Raw genomic sequence first — 13910 nt, 5'->3', positions numbered from 1 at the left:
CCTGGGAAGCCATGGTGCTGGTGGGAGGGTAGGAGAGGAACGTAAATATCTGTGAAGGGCCCAGTCAATGCACCGACCAGGAGAGCCAACACACTGACATAGGAAGGAAGAAAGAACTGAGTATGGTCCAAAGTGGGAGGCATGAGGGAGAAGAGGTGCTGAGGACTGGGACCAAAGGGGCCTCTCCCTCCATCTTCCTTGTTGAGGGGAAGTAGCCTAAGTTCCTCCAAAGTTAGGAGGATATATATACGTTGCCACGAATGCTGCAGAGTTTGGGACAGGCTCCCATTTCTCTGAGTGAGACACATAGGAGGAAAAACTCAGCTTCAAATACAATAACAAGTTTGTCAGGAAAATAATGACTTTAGTACTCTCAACTGAAGCATTAAAAATGCACAGGAAAAAAAATGAATACCTGTAGAGTTTTCTGGGTTAAGCAATTAAAGAAAATCTCCCCCAGTTCCTGGCCCACCCTCCCTTGGGAAGCCTTGGAGAATGGAGCACTACCAGCAACTGGGCACACAGCTGAAGCAGCAGTAGACCCCATGCAGATCTTCAAGCACAATGGAGGGGCTTTTCACTTACCCACAGGGGTCATTATGACCACTAGGAACCAGTGGAGAAGCATGAAGAAAGGCCAACTCCTTCCAGCAACCTGCCTGTGGTGGCAGTACAGGCACAGAGATGTGTGAATAGGAACAGTTGAAGGAGGAAAATACATGACTCTGCTGGTGGGCAGGGCACTGAGAGACAGTCTTAAATGTGCAAAGCTAGTTAGCTGGCTGGGCACAGTGGGGAATGTTGCCTGCATGGAGGCACAAGGTGCATGGACCCTGTTCCACTGACTTCGTGCTTTGTGTGTGTATGCATAGGTGGGAGATAAGTGTTATCACAGAAGCGTGATGGGGCTGTGTGGCAGCCTGAGTGTGTGCATAGCGCGCAGATACACAAAGTGGCACAAAATGAAGGGAAGAGAAAGAGAGCTCAGGAAGGTAAGTTCGTGCCAGTTGCCCCTCAGCTGAGTCTCCTCCACGCACTCTCACACTCCGACTCCCAGCCCAGCAAGCTGCAGCGTGGAATCTCCTTAGCCCAGTGCTGCTCATCACATTGCCCAGTCATGGGAAAGGCTGCCGACCTGTCGTCCTGGTGTCGGTCAACTCTCCTACTCTCCTCTGTAGCATTCTGCAGAGGAGCAGCAAGATGAGGATGGACAGCATTGGCTTTTTCACCGGTCCAAGGGTGTGGGAAATCACTGTGGGCAGGAAGTGAGGGTTACAGTTTGTGCACACGGACACGTAGTGTGTGTGTCAGAGACCCAACAGAGCCTCTGCACGTGTATCATGTTCTGTGGGCCCAGCAATGCATGGCAGTGGAAGCCCAGCCCATAGAAGAGAGAAAGTGATCCTGCTGTTCAAGGCTGTCATGGACTTTGCAGTGAAGATGTTCCCCTGTGTCCTTTCATCAGAAGGATGCAGCAACGCCTCCAGCTCCTAGACACTCTGTTGTAGGTCAAAGTGTGTCTCATTGCACTACTTTCCACAAACTGCCTTCAAGAGATTCAGGAACGACCCCAGGTTCCTCAGAAGAAAAAGGAGAAAAGAATAAAGAGGGTGGGCTACATTGTGCAGGCAACAGGAAGAAACCCCACACCCCTGCAACGCCCCCAATGCTCTAGCTGAGAGAAGGCTGTGCTTGATGTGACTGTGGGAAGGGTCTCCATTTCCCGTGGCGTTCCCTGGGTTGTGCAGGCGGCAGGGTGCATCAGGAGCTTTGCAGAAGGCAGTGTGTGTGAAGAGTTAGTGATCTCGAGGACCACATTTGCTTTGTTGGGCCTCGTGCTTAGGGCTTGAGAAGCCTCTATGTTAGCAAGAGAAGCTGCAGAGTGGGAACCAGCTGATGCCCCATGCCAGTCTGTGCCATGCAGTTGTGTATGTTAAGACAAAGAGAACACTCCAACCTGTCAGGAAACTTTCTGTTAGCTGCAGAGCTTAGTAACGTAACCTGTAATCTATATAATATCTTGGGGTAAGACTAAGGCCTCCTAGTGGAGGCTGAATTTGAATCCTTAATAATGCTAAAAGAAGTGCTTTTACTCGGGTAACAGAGGTTTCCTGGCTTACTTTACTCAACTTCAACTTCAAAGTAGGATTCATTCTCTCCAATTGCCCACTAGACTGAGGCCTATCAGGCATACACAAATCCCAAGATATTCCCAGAACACCAATTAGTTGTTTGGTAACTTCTGCCACATAATGAGGACCTCTGTCCAAAATCATTCCTAAAGGCACCCCAAGCCTTGGAATAATTTTTTTAAGTAAAATTTTTACTCTTTCTCTTGCCCTATTGGTGCGAGCAGGGAAAGCCTCTGGCCAGTTCAAAATGGTATCTACTAAAACTGTACATACCAACCTGTCAGGAAACTTTCTGTTAGCTGCACAGCTTACTAACATAACCTGTAATCTACATAATATCTTTGGGTGAGATAAGCTGCATGTGGACCAAGGCGTGGAAGGTAGCAGTCCTGTCTCAGCAAACCCTGTACATGGGGGAGTGAGTGATCATAGAATCATAGAATCACAGAATAACCAGGTTGGAAGAGACCCACCGGATCTTCGAGTCCAACCATTCCTATCAAACACTAAACCATGCCCCTTAGCACCTCGTCCCCCCGTGCCTTAAATACCTCCAGGGAAGGTGACTCAACCGCCTCCCTGGGCAGCCTGTTCCCGTTCCCAATGACCCTTTCTGTGAAGAATTTTTTCCTAATGTCCAGCCTAAACCTCCGCTGGCAGAGCTTGAGGCCATTCCCTCTTGTCCTGTCCCCTGTCACTTGTGAGAAGAGGCCAGCTCCCTCCTCTCCACAACCTCCCTTCAGGTAGTTGTAGAGAGCAATGAGGTCTCCCCTCAGCCTCCTCTTCTCCAGGCTAAACAACCCCAGCTCTCTCAGCCGCTCCTCGTAAGACCTGCTCTCCAGCCCCCTCACCAGCTTTGTAGCTCTTCTCTGGACTCGTTCCAGAGCCTCAACATCCTTCTTGTGGTGAGGGGCCCAGAACTGAACACAGGATTTGAGGAGTGGTCTCACCAGTGCCGAGTACAGAGGGAGAATAACCTCCCTGGACCTGCTGGTCACACCGTTTCTGATACAAGCCAAGATGCCATTGGCCTTCTTGGCCATCTGGGCACACTGCTGCCTCATGTTCAGTCACTGTCAACCAACACCCCCAGGTCCCTCTCCTCCAGGCATCTTTCGAGACAGACTTCTCCTAGTCTGTAGCACTGCATAGGGTTGTTGTGCCCCAAGTGCAGGACCTGGCATTTGGCCTTGTTAAACCTCACGCCATTGGACTCTGCCCAGCGGTCCAGCCTGTTCAGATCCCTTTGCAGAGCCTCCCTACCCTCCAGCAGGACAACACTTCCTCCCAGCTTAGTGTCATCCACAAACTTGCTAAGGGAGCACTCAATGCCTTCATCCAGGTCATTGATAAAGACATTGAACAGGGCTGGACCCAGCACTGAGCCCCGGGGAACCCCACTTGTCACTGGCCTCCAGCTGGATTTCACACCATTTCCCACCACTCCCTGGGCCCGGCCATCCAACCAGTTTTCCACCCAGGAGAGTGTGCGCCTGTCCAGGCCAGAGGCTGACAGTTTCCAAAGCAGAATGCTGTGAGAAACTGTGTCAAAGGCTTTACTGAAGTCCAGGAAGACTACATCCACAGCCTTTCCCTCATCCAAGAGTCTATTCACTTGGTCATAGAAGGCAATCAGGTTAGTTTGGCAAGACCTGCCTTTCGTGAACCCGTGTTGACTGGGCCTGATCACCTGGTTCTCTTGCATGTGCTTCATGATATCACTCAAGATCACCTGCTCCATGACTTTCCCTGGCACTGAGGTCAGACTGACAGGCCTGTAGTTCCCTGGGTCCTCCCTGTGACCCTTCTTGTAGATGGGCACAACATCAGCCAGCCTCCAGTCCAGTGGAACTTCCCCAGCCTTCCAGGACTGTTGGAAGATGATGGAAAGGGGTTTGGCCAGCACATCCGCCAGCTCCTACAATACCCTTGGATGAATCCCATTCGGCCCCATAGACTTGTGGGTGTCTAGTTGGGCTAGCAAGGCTCTGACCACCTCCTCTTGGATCACGGGAACCTCATTTTGCTCCTCTAGCTCCTGGGTTTGTACACAGATGGAACGACTTTCTTTACAATTAAAGACTGAGGCAAAGAAGGCATTAAGTACCTCAGCCTTTTCCTCATCCCCTGTCACTGTTGTTCCTTCTGCATCCAATAGGCACTGTATGGTCTCCCTAGTCCTCCTTTTATTATTTATATATTTATAGAAGGATTTTTTGTTATCTTTCACAGACTTGGCCAATCTGATTTCTAGCTGAGCCTTAGCCCTTCTGATTTTTTCTCTACACAGTCTCACTTCCCTCCTGTAGTCCACCCAAGAGGCCTGTCCCCTCTTCCAGAGCCCATAAACATTTCTCTTCTTGATATCACTCAAGATCTCTCTGTTCAACCAAGCTGGCTTTCTCCCCTGCCGGCTTTTTTTCCGGAACATGGGGATGGCTTTCTCCTGAGCTGCTAGGATTTCCTTTTTGAAGAGCTCCCGGCCCTCATGGGCTCCCTTGCCCTTAAGTACTGTCTCCCATGAGACTTTGCCAACCAGCCTTCTGAAGAGTTCAAAGTCTGACCTCTGGAAATTTAATGCTACCGTCCTACTAACAACCCTCTTCACTTCACCTAGAACAGAAAACCCTATCATGTCATGATCACTTAGTCCTAGGTGTCCACCTACTGCCACATCCCCCACAAGGCCTTCTCTGTTTGCAAACAGCAGGTCCAGGAGGGCACCTTCCCTTGTTGGTTCATTCACCAGCTCTGCAAGGAAGTTGTCTTCCACACACTCCAGGAACCTCCTAGACTGCTTCCTTTCTGCTGTATTGTACTTCCAGCAGATATCAGGAAGATTGAAGTCTCCCACAAGAATGAGGGGCATTGATCTAGAGATTAACCCCAGCTGTTTATAGAAGAGCTCGTCAGCTGCTTCTCCTTGGCTGGGTGGTCTGTAACAGACTCCCATCACAAAATCTACCTTCTGGTGGGCTCCTCTGATTTTAACCCACAGGCACTCAATCTCCTCATCACCACAATCCATCTCAATGGAGTCCAAGTCCTCCCTTACAAAGAGGGCTACCCTGCCTCCTCTCCTACCCTTCCTACCCCGTCTGAAGAGTTTGTACCCCACCATAGCTGTACTCCAGTTATATGAGTCGTCCCACCACGTTTCCATGATGGCAACAACATCATAGGCTCCTTGCCCTACGACAGCTTCCAGCTCTTCCTTCTTATTCCCCATGCTGCGTGCATTGGTGTAAATGCACTTCAGTTGAGCTGCCGAGCCTTCAGCCCTCTTAGAGAGAACAGAGTTCGTTCCCAATTGCCTGGTAACTGGAGTAGCTAGCGCCAGTGCGCCCGTATCTCCCTTAGCACCCCGAGGTGTGTTCTCCCCCACTTTCTGTGTGGTGAGGTACTGGTGGTCCTCACCAGCACACCCTCTCCCAATCACCATTGCCCCACGTCCAGGCTCGTTCCTGTCTAGCCTGGGCTCAACCCCCTCCCCCTTTACATCTAGTTTAAAGCTCGATTTATGAGCTTAGCTAGGTTTCTAGCAAGGGCTTTAGTCCCCCTAGGAGACACGTGTCCCATCCTTAGCAAGAAAGCCTGGGGGTGCGTGAGCCATCCCATGATCAAAGAAGCCAAAGCCCCTCTCCTCACACCAGGCTCGGAGCCAGGCATTAATCGAATTCTTCTTCCTGGCTTCCCGCTCCTCTCTATTTAGCCATGGGATGGAGCAGAATACTATTTGTGCCCCAGAGCCCTCCATCATTTTCCCAATGGCCCTGAAGTCATTCTTGATGGTTTTGGCCTTTTTGTTTACTAGACCATCGTTACCAGTTTGGACTACTATCAGAGGATAGTAGCCTGTCTCATGGACCAGGGAAGGAAGTTTTCTAGCTACCTCCTTCACTGATGCCCCCGGTAAGCAGCAGACCTCTCTGTGGAGCGGGTCTGGTCTGCAAATGGGTCCCTCCGTTCCTTTTAGGAGGGAGTCCCCTACAACAATCACCCTCCTCTTCTTCCTCATGGAGGATGTTTTTATCTTGTTCTGAGGATGGTGCAGCCTAGGGAAGGATTCTAGGCTGTGGGAACCATCATCCTCATCCTCAGGGTTAGATTCCACCTGGAGCACCTGGTACTTGTTCACCAGGGGGATCTGGGGTTTTGCTGCCTGGGTGAGGGGAGCAGGTTTCTTTTGTCTGGCAGGAACTTGCTGCCATTCCCCATCTCTTGTTCCCCCAACCATGCAGTTTGCAGGTGGACGGTGTTTGGACACACCAGCTCCAGCAGGCTGCTGAGTTAGTGAGAGGGCACTACTCCACTGGTCTATCTCCCTCTCACACTCCCTGATGGTCCTCAGCCTCTTTACCTCCTCCCTTAACTCCTCCACCATGTGAAGGAGTTCCCCCACTCGAGCGCAGCTTTCACAAGTGGAGCCAGTAACAGAGGCACGAGCCGGTGTGGGAGGGGGGCGCTGCCTGCAGCCCAGGGTCTGGGTAGCTGCATGCACCCACTGTGGCTCTGTCTGGGTGGCAGCATCCATCCTGCCTGCTGCAGCACACGGAGCAGCTTTAACCTTCTGCCAGGTGGCCACCATGGTCTTCGGTGTCTTCTCTCTAGTCTCTAGGTCCTCTCTGCACCCTGCCTTCTCGCCCTGCCCACTCGAACTGCCGCTCAAACTGCCCCGCACCTCTTTGCCACGCTTCTCTTCGCCGTGCTCCAGGTCCTCGCCATGCTCCAGGTCATGTATATAATAGTTAACCGGTGTAGGTGCTGGCCTGTACTGTGCTGCATGTACAATGCAGCTTTCAGGCCTGTGCTGTGCTGCACGTGTCCCTTGGCCACAGGATAACCTCAGACACGTTGTTGTAACAGAAGAGAACGCGGGCACTTCCCAGCTGGTATTGGGCATTACGCCACCTGCCTGGCCTTGCATCTATTTAAAGGTGCACCAAGAACTTCTCACGCAAACAGCCTTTCTGTTCATGGGTGAGGATGATAAGAAGATTTGGCTGGCATTAAATGAAAGGAGGTCTGAGGAGTGCAGATTGAGCAAGGACAGAAAGAAGGAGGTAGGGAGAGATAGAGGCAGAGAGGGCAAGAAAGATTGAGGGAAGTTAATACAGTGTAAATGAGAGCTAAATGAAGAAGGAGGCAAGGAGGAGTGGGGTGGCAAGGAGAGAAAGCAGGAAAAATAAACCCAACGGGGTCTGAGAAGAGGAGGATGGGAAGGCTAGGAAGCAGAGGAGGTAATGAGAGAAAGGGGTCATCCTGCCTTGTGCAGCACCGACGAGGAGGAAAGCAGGTCACTTTTGTGCAAGGGGTGGTTTGCGCTCAGCTGCCTCAGCAGCCTGGCCACTGTGCTTCACTCTCAGCACAGTAATAGATTCCAGAGTCATTGAGAAAAGCATGCTCTATCCAAAGGGTCATCTTGCCTTCTTTATATTCACTGCTTCTGACATGTTGGAAATCCGCTTCAACATTTGCTTTACTGCCTTCTAATGCATAAGCCACAGATATCAGCCTGGACTCCTTCCCTAAAGGCAGCTTGTACCAGTACAAAACTAAGCTGGAGGCTTTCATCTGGGAACAGCCCAGATTGAGGGACTGGCCTTGTCGTAGCACTGTGTCTGCAGACTGTTCCAGGGCCAACACTAAAAGGGAAAAAAAAATGCATAAAGAAGGAGGAGGAAAAGATGGGAAACCATGAACTAGGCACCATGGATTGCTAGGGAAGAGGTTAAGAAGGAACAGGGCAGGCTAGGCAGTGGCAGAAGGGATGGGATCACTCTTCAGATCAGCAAGTGGGTTAGACAATCATTGCAGTTGATTTAGGGATTCCTGCCCACCTCATTCATTGCCCAGCAGAGGAAGCCTGGGGGAATGGAACACTACCGGCAACTGGGTATGCAGCCGCAACAGCAGCAGTGGAATGGATGTCAGTGCTCAGAGGGACTTGAGGTCACTTACCCACAGGAGCCAGTGTGGCCACAAAAAGCCAGCAGGGAACCATGAGGAAAAAACTTGTCTTTTCAGGGATCTGCCTTTTGTGGCTGCCCAGAGATACGTGAAGACGAAGAAACAAATGAGGATGAGACACATTGGGGTTGGGCAGGGCACAAAATGTGAGACATGATTGGCTGGCTGGGAACACTGGGGAATGGTGCACACAATCACAGGAAAATACTAAACCCCACAGAGATGCAGGCACTGGGAAGGTGAGGAGGGCAAAAAGGCATTGCATGGGCAGAACCATGCTGAGATTTCGTGGAAGTCTTAGTCTGTACAAGGCAGAGGAATGCTGAGATTTTATTCTTCTTCTTCTTAAGTCCTTGGGAGCTGGAGGAATGAGGTATGAAGGACGCACATGGGTCCCTTGCATTTTTCATGTGTTTATCTCTCTTTTCTGCATCCATGGCTGGTTCCCTCCCCACCCCCCACCCCTCTGCCCTGGTTCAGCTAGGAGTCTTTTTTTCTGTGCAGTACAGTGAGCACTGTAATTAACAGGAGTGAGAGGCAGGACCAGGAAAGACATCACAACAAACCAAAAGCCATTTACCTTCTGAGGGCTCTCATGGGCTTTGCAGTGAAGCTCTTTCCCCATCTCTTTCTCTGAAGAACAAAATAGTACCTGCACCTTCCAGATGTTCTCCTGCAGCTAACTGTCAATTACAGAACAGTTATTAATTTCTCCTACTCTCTGCAGAAGAGTTGGAAATGTCCCTGAACATCCCAAAAGAAAGAGTGGGATGGAGGAGGGGAGGTCTCTTTGCTGCTCCATGCTATCCCTACCCATAACACTTCACATTCTCGATAGAAGAGGCACATGAAACAAAGCTGGCCAGGACGCCCCTTTCTGGCTGCTTTCCCCAGCCCTCTTTCCCCCACAGAGGGATCGCAGAGGCAGGACATGCTCAGCATCCTAAGTCTTGGCCCTTTGCAGCCAGGACACTCACGTGCGTTTGAGTATTGGAAGTGCTCCAGCCTGGTGCAGCGATCATTGTGATGGGGACGGGATGTATATGAGGGGATCAGTGTTGTGTGTGCACGTGCATATATAAGTGTCCACACGTGTGTGTATGGATGTGCACAGTACACTCTCCAGCCCTGGCCTGGCAGACCTGGTGAGAAGGGTAGGAGAAAAAGTAAATACCTGTGAAGGATCCAGTCAATGCACTGACCTAGGAAGGAAGAAGGGTCCAGAGGGGAAGGCATTAGGAAGCAGAGGTGCTGAGGACTGGGACCAGGGTGGCCTCTCCCTCTACCTTCCCTGTTGAAGGGCAGTTGCCTAAGTTCTTCCAGAGACAGTTTCTCCCTGGGACCTGAGGTGAGACTGGGGAGCCCTGATTGTCTTTGTCTGGTGCTGCCTCTGGGGAAAGGGCTTCTGGCAGCTTTGCTTCAACAGCATGCTTTGTCCAATCCAAGGAGCGCTCAAATACTGAGACTGTCTGTATCACTGCCCCTTCTGCCCGGTCAATTAACTGTCCAAGGTGTCTTCCCTTATTGACAGGACTGAGCTTGTCCTCCAGAGAACTTCAGGGGCTGCTGCTGTGATGTAGCCTTAAGATGACCAGGGTCTTGAAAGCAGCTGTACAGTACAATTTCTTTCCCTCATGCTCTGCCACCGACATATCTTTGCTGCTCTGCTCATGCACTCGCAAGATTCAGGCTACTGGCATCCTCCCCACAGCAGCCTCATGTGTTTCTACTCAGAAGGACATCCACATAGCCTCTCCTGAATGAGGCAAACTCAGCATAGGCGAGCTGGGGAACCCAATTAGCACAGGAGTGAACAACCAGAAGAGTGGCAAGGGAGAAAGGAAGCCAGGCAACAAATGACAGAGGTCTTCACTATGCCAAAGCCTGCTGAGAGCACATTTCCCTCCTCATAGAAACCATCAAACTCTGTACCTGGAGCTCTGCCGAGAGAGAGGGAAGGAGAAACAAGTAGAAACGCACTAGCATCCTGGGTGGTACTTCTACTTCATGATGCTGAGGAGGAGAAGGCTAGTAGTGTGTCATCCACATCAGTTTTTCTCAAGGAATAAAATTCAATGAAAGGCATAAGAAAATCTGTGCACAGGTACCAAGCAGGAGACACTGGACCAGCAGGTTGAGACTATGGTGTTGCTGATGTTGCACAGTATCATGGTTTAGCTCTCGCCACTCCAACCTAGAAAAGCATCTAAAATAGGGCAGTTCCACCCCCAACAGGGATGGGGAAAGGGAAATGAGAAAGAGAGGGAGACTTGTGGGCTAGAAACTAAAACTAAAAGAGCTTTAATTAAACTATAATAATAAAAAAGAAAATAATAACATTAACAAGGAAATATTGCAATATAAACAAATAGACAAAATCCAGATCCCCAGTGACTCTAAGTTGCCACCAATGCTGCAGGGCAGGCATGGGAAGGTCCCTGGCTGGACTCAGTGGCAGATAGGAGATGGATTCAGGAACTGGATTCCTGGACACACAGATCATAACTGGGAGCTGGTGGACAGACGAGGTCCTCACTTGGACACCAGCCATTGAGGAAGAGTAGGCAATCAGGGCAACCTGATTTGTCTTGCAGCAATGTGGGCACCTGGAATGTGTCCTGCTGTGGTCAGGGACAATTCACAACTTAGCTTCTGTTGCCTCCTTCATCCACTTTAATGGCATGGACTCCACTGCCTGCAGACAGTCCGAGTGTTTGGCTCTTGGAAATTCCTGGATTGCCTCCTGCTGGAGGTTTGTGATCTTGATAAGCCTGCACCCTACACAGATGGGGTTGTGGTTTGCAAGCTTGTAACTCCCACCAGGTTCCCAACAAATTCAGATGTAGAAATTGCACATTAGCCTTCCTTCACCCCTCCAAGCTGCTCTGTTCTCTATGGGCACCATTTGTAGCCTCTGCTTCCCACCTGTGGTTCTCCTCAAACCTAGAGCTCCATACCTCCACAATGAAGTGAACAGAGACGTATACATGGCGAAGGCAGAGGTCTGAGTTCGCCTTTGGCAACAATAAATGGGGAGGAACTGCCAAAAATGGATGAACCCCTGTTTGAGTCATGGATATTTTGGATGTGCATATGAATGTGCTGCAATGAATGTCCTTTCCACTACCCCTGAGAAATCTGGCCTCAACCCCACTACCTCCCAGCCATATTTACTTCATGCAGCAGTGAAGTGGTTGTTTTTTCCTTCTTTTCTCTGAGAGTTTTCTGTCTCTGGGACTGGAAAGCTCTGCCTCGATACTGGCTTTTTCAGCCTACTCCTGTGAAGCCAGGCGTGTCTTCAGATTAGAGCCCCAGAGAGTGGCCCAGACACTTTGCTTTCCTTGGAGGGCATTGGGTTGTGGGAATAAGAGCAGGGCATACTTGGATGTCAGGTTCCCTGAGGACGGGGTTCGTGGAGGCTAAATTTGAATCCTTAATAATGCTAAAAGAAGTGCTTTTACTCGGGTAACAGAGGTTTCCTGGCATACTTTACTCAACTTCAACTTCAAAGTATGATTCCCTCTCTCCAATTGCCCACTAGACTGAGGCCTATCAGGCATACACAAATCCCAAGATATTCCCAGAACACCAATTAGTTGTTTGGAAACTTCTGCCACAAAATGAGGACCTCTGTCTGAAAACATTCCTAAAGGTACCCCAAGCCTTGGAATAATTTTTTTAAGTAAAATTTTTACTCTTTCTCTTGCCCTATTGGTGCGAGCAGGGAAAGCCTCTGGCCAGTTCAAATTGCATCTACTAAAACTAGAATATATCTAAATCCTTCTTTTCAGGATAACTCAGTAAAATCTATTGGCCAGTAACCTCCAGGGGAATTTCCTTCCTTAACATTCCCAGGTATTACTCTATTATTGGTATTGCAATCGTTTTTTTGGCACACCGCATACTTTTCTGTAATGGAATAAAGAGTTTCTGTCATGGCCTTTCCTATAACTACTTTTTTTAAGAGTTTTAAAAACATTTTTCTGTTCCCCAATATACTTTACCATGCTCCATTTTGGCCAATTCCCTTAAAAGAAAAGGAGGTATTACCACCTGCCTGGTGGGTGAGGCAAACCACCCACAATTTTTTTCTTTCACTTGCAATGTCTTAATCATTCTAAAGAATTAATTATCATTTCTGGAGCTGCTTCTGGCAATTTTATTTCTTTCTCAGACACTCAAGCAAAGGTGCCGGTTTCTTCAGTCTTGTTAGCAGCTTTATCAGCCAATTGTTTTCCCAATCCAATATTCCATGTCTGCAATCGATGTGCCTTACAATGCATCTTCTGCAGGTCTATGAATACTGGCTAGTAGCTTTTGAATTTGTCCTGTGTGCTTGGTTCCATTCCCATGTGCTGTTAAAATCCCCCCTCTCTTTCCATGTGCCTTCATGGGTGTGTACAACTCCAAAGGCATATTTAGAATCTGTCCACATATTTACTCTCTCGTCTTGACTTAAATACAAGGCCCTGGTTAGGGTCACTAATTTGTCTTTCTGAGCAGAAGTTGTTGATGACAAAGCATGAGCTTCCACTGTGGAGCTTATTGTGGGAACTACACACCCTGACAACCTTTTTCCTCCTCACACAAAACTGCTCCCATCTATAAATAATTCCCAATCTGGACTCTCCAGTGTTTTATCTTTAAGGTCCGGGCAGCTAGAACATACTTCTTCAATCATCTGCAAACAATCATACTGAGGGCTGTACCTTCCACATGGTCACTAGAAAGAAACACCGCCAGGTTAACAAGGGAGGAGGTCCAAAGGAGGACATCTTCTTGCTCTAATAATACCAGCTGGTATTCAACATTAGACTAGAAGAGAGCCAATGTCTTTTTTTTTTCCAGGGCAGTGATGACCATATGTGGTACATATACTGTCGTCTTCTGACCCACTGTAAATCTGCAAGCTTCCTGGATCAATATTACTGTGGCAGCAACTGTTTTCAGGCAGCCTGGTCATCTCTGGCTGACATTATTCATTTGTTTTGAGAGATAGGCCACTGCTCTCCCAGAAACTACAATAGCACTCCCAGGGCTATTCCACATCTCTCATGAGTGAAAAGCTCAAAAGACTTTGTTAGGTCCAGGAGCCCAAGTGCTGGTGTTTCCATTAAAGAGAATTTCAAGTATTTGTAGGCTGCCTTGCTAATTATCAGTCCAACCCAGGTGCTTAGAGGTAGATGTCTTCGATACCTCAAACAAAGGTTTGACTAACAGTTCATAATTTGAAACCCAGAGCCAACAGCATCCCAGCATCCCAAGAAAAGTTCTTAACTCACAGACTATCTGGGGTTCTGGTAGCTGGTGAACTGTTTCTTTTCTTGCCATTTCCATTTTTCACTGTCCTTGTTGTATCTCAAATCCAAGACAAGTCAGAGTTCTTTGCACCACCTGAGCCTTAGCTCTGGAAATTCCTTATCCACTTGGACCCAAAAAGTTTGGAAGACTTACAGTCAGTCACAAACAGCTCTTTTTTGTTTTGGTTTTCTTTTCAATTCAAAAGATCTTTTTCTTAAAGTCTATTTTATTTTAAGATCAAAGAAGAAACAAGGGAAACCAAAAAACCTACTGAGATAAAGGCAGGTATGATCAAGCTTTCCAGATCCTGAACTAGCGGATTTGGGGAAGGATATTTCAGGAGTTGCAGTGAAGACTTCCAAAGCTTCTAACTCTTTTGGCTCTTGCTAATTCCTTTGTAGCCCATTGGCTATTGCTACACTTCAAGACAATGAATTCAGAACTCGTGCTCTGAAACTGAGTCTTCTTTCTTTCTGTCACTTTTACTGGGGACGCTGATGAAGACAG

At 48.8% G+C, this 13910-nt stretch overlaps 1 gene segment (V, D, J or C); it reads right to left on the bottom strand.

The window, feature by feature from the left end:
* The window catches only part of LOC138724743 (T cell receptor beta constant 2-like), a 35096-nt gene extending 26954 nt beyond the window's left edge, over positions 1–8142 (bottom strand). Inside the window, 1 exon segment of the C gene segment in view lies at positions 8094–8142. Coding sequence covers positions 8094–8136 — 43 coding nt within the window.
* Between the last annotated feature and the right edge of the window lie 5768 nt (positions 8143–13910).

The sequence above is a fragment of the Phaenicophaeus curvirostris genome, chromosome 1, assembly GCF_032191515.1.
Source record: "Phaenicophaeus curvirostris isolate KB17595 chromosome 1, BPBGC_Pcur_1.0, whole genome shotgun sequence".
NCBI lineage: Eukaryota > Metazoa > Chordata > Aves > Cuculiformes > Cuculidae > Phaenicophaeus > Phaenicophaeus curvirostris.
The sequence above is the reverse complement of the archived record's forward strand: the minus strand, read 5'-3'. Positions and strand labels throughout refer to the sequence as shown.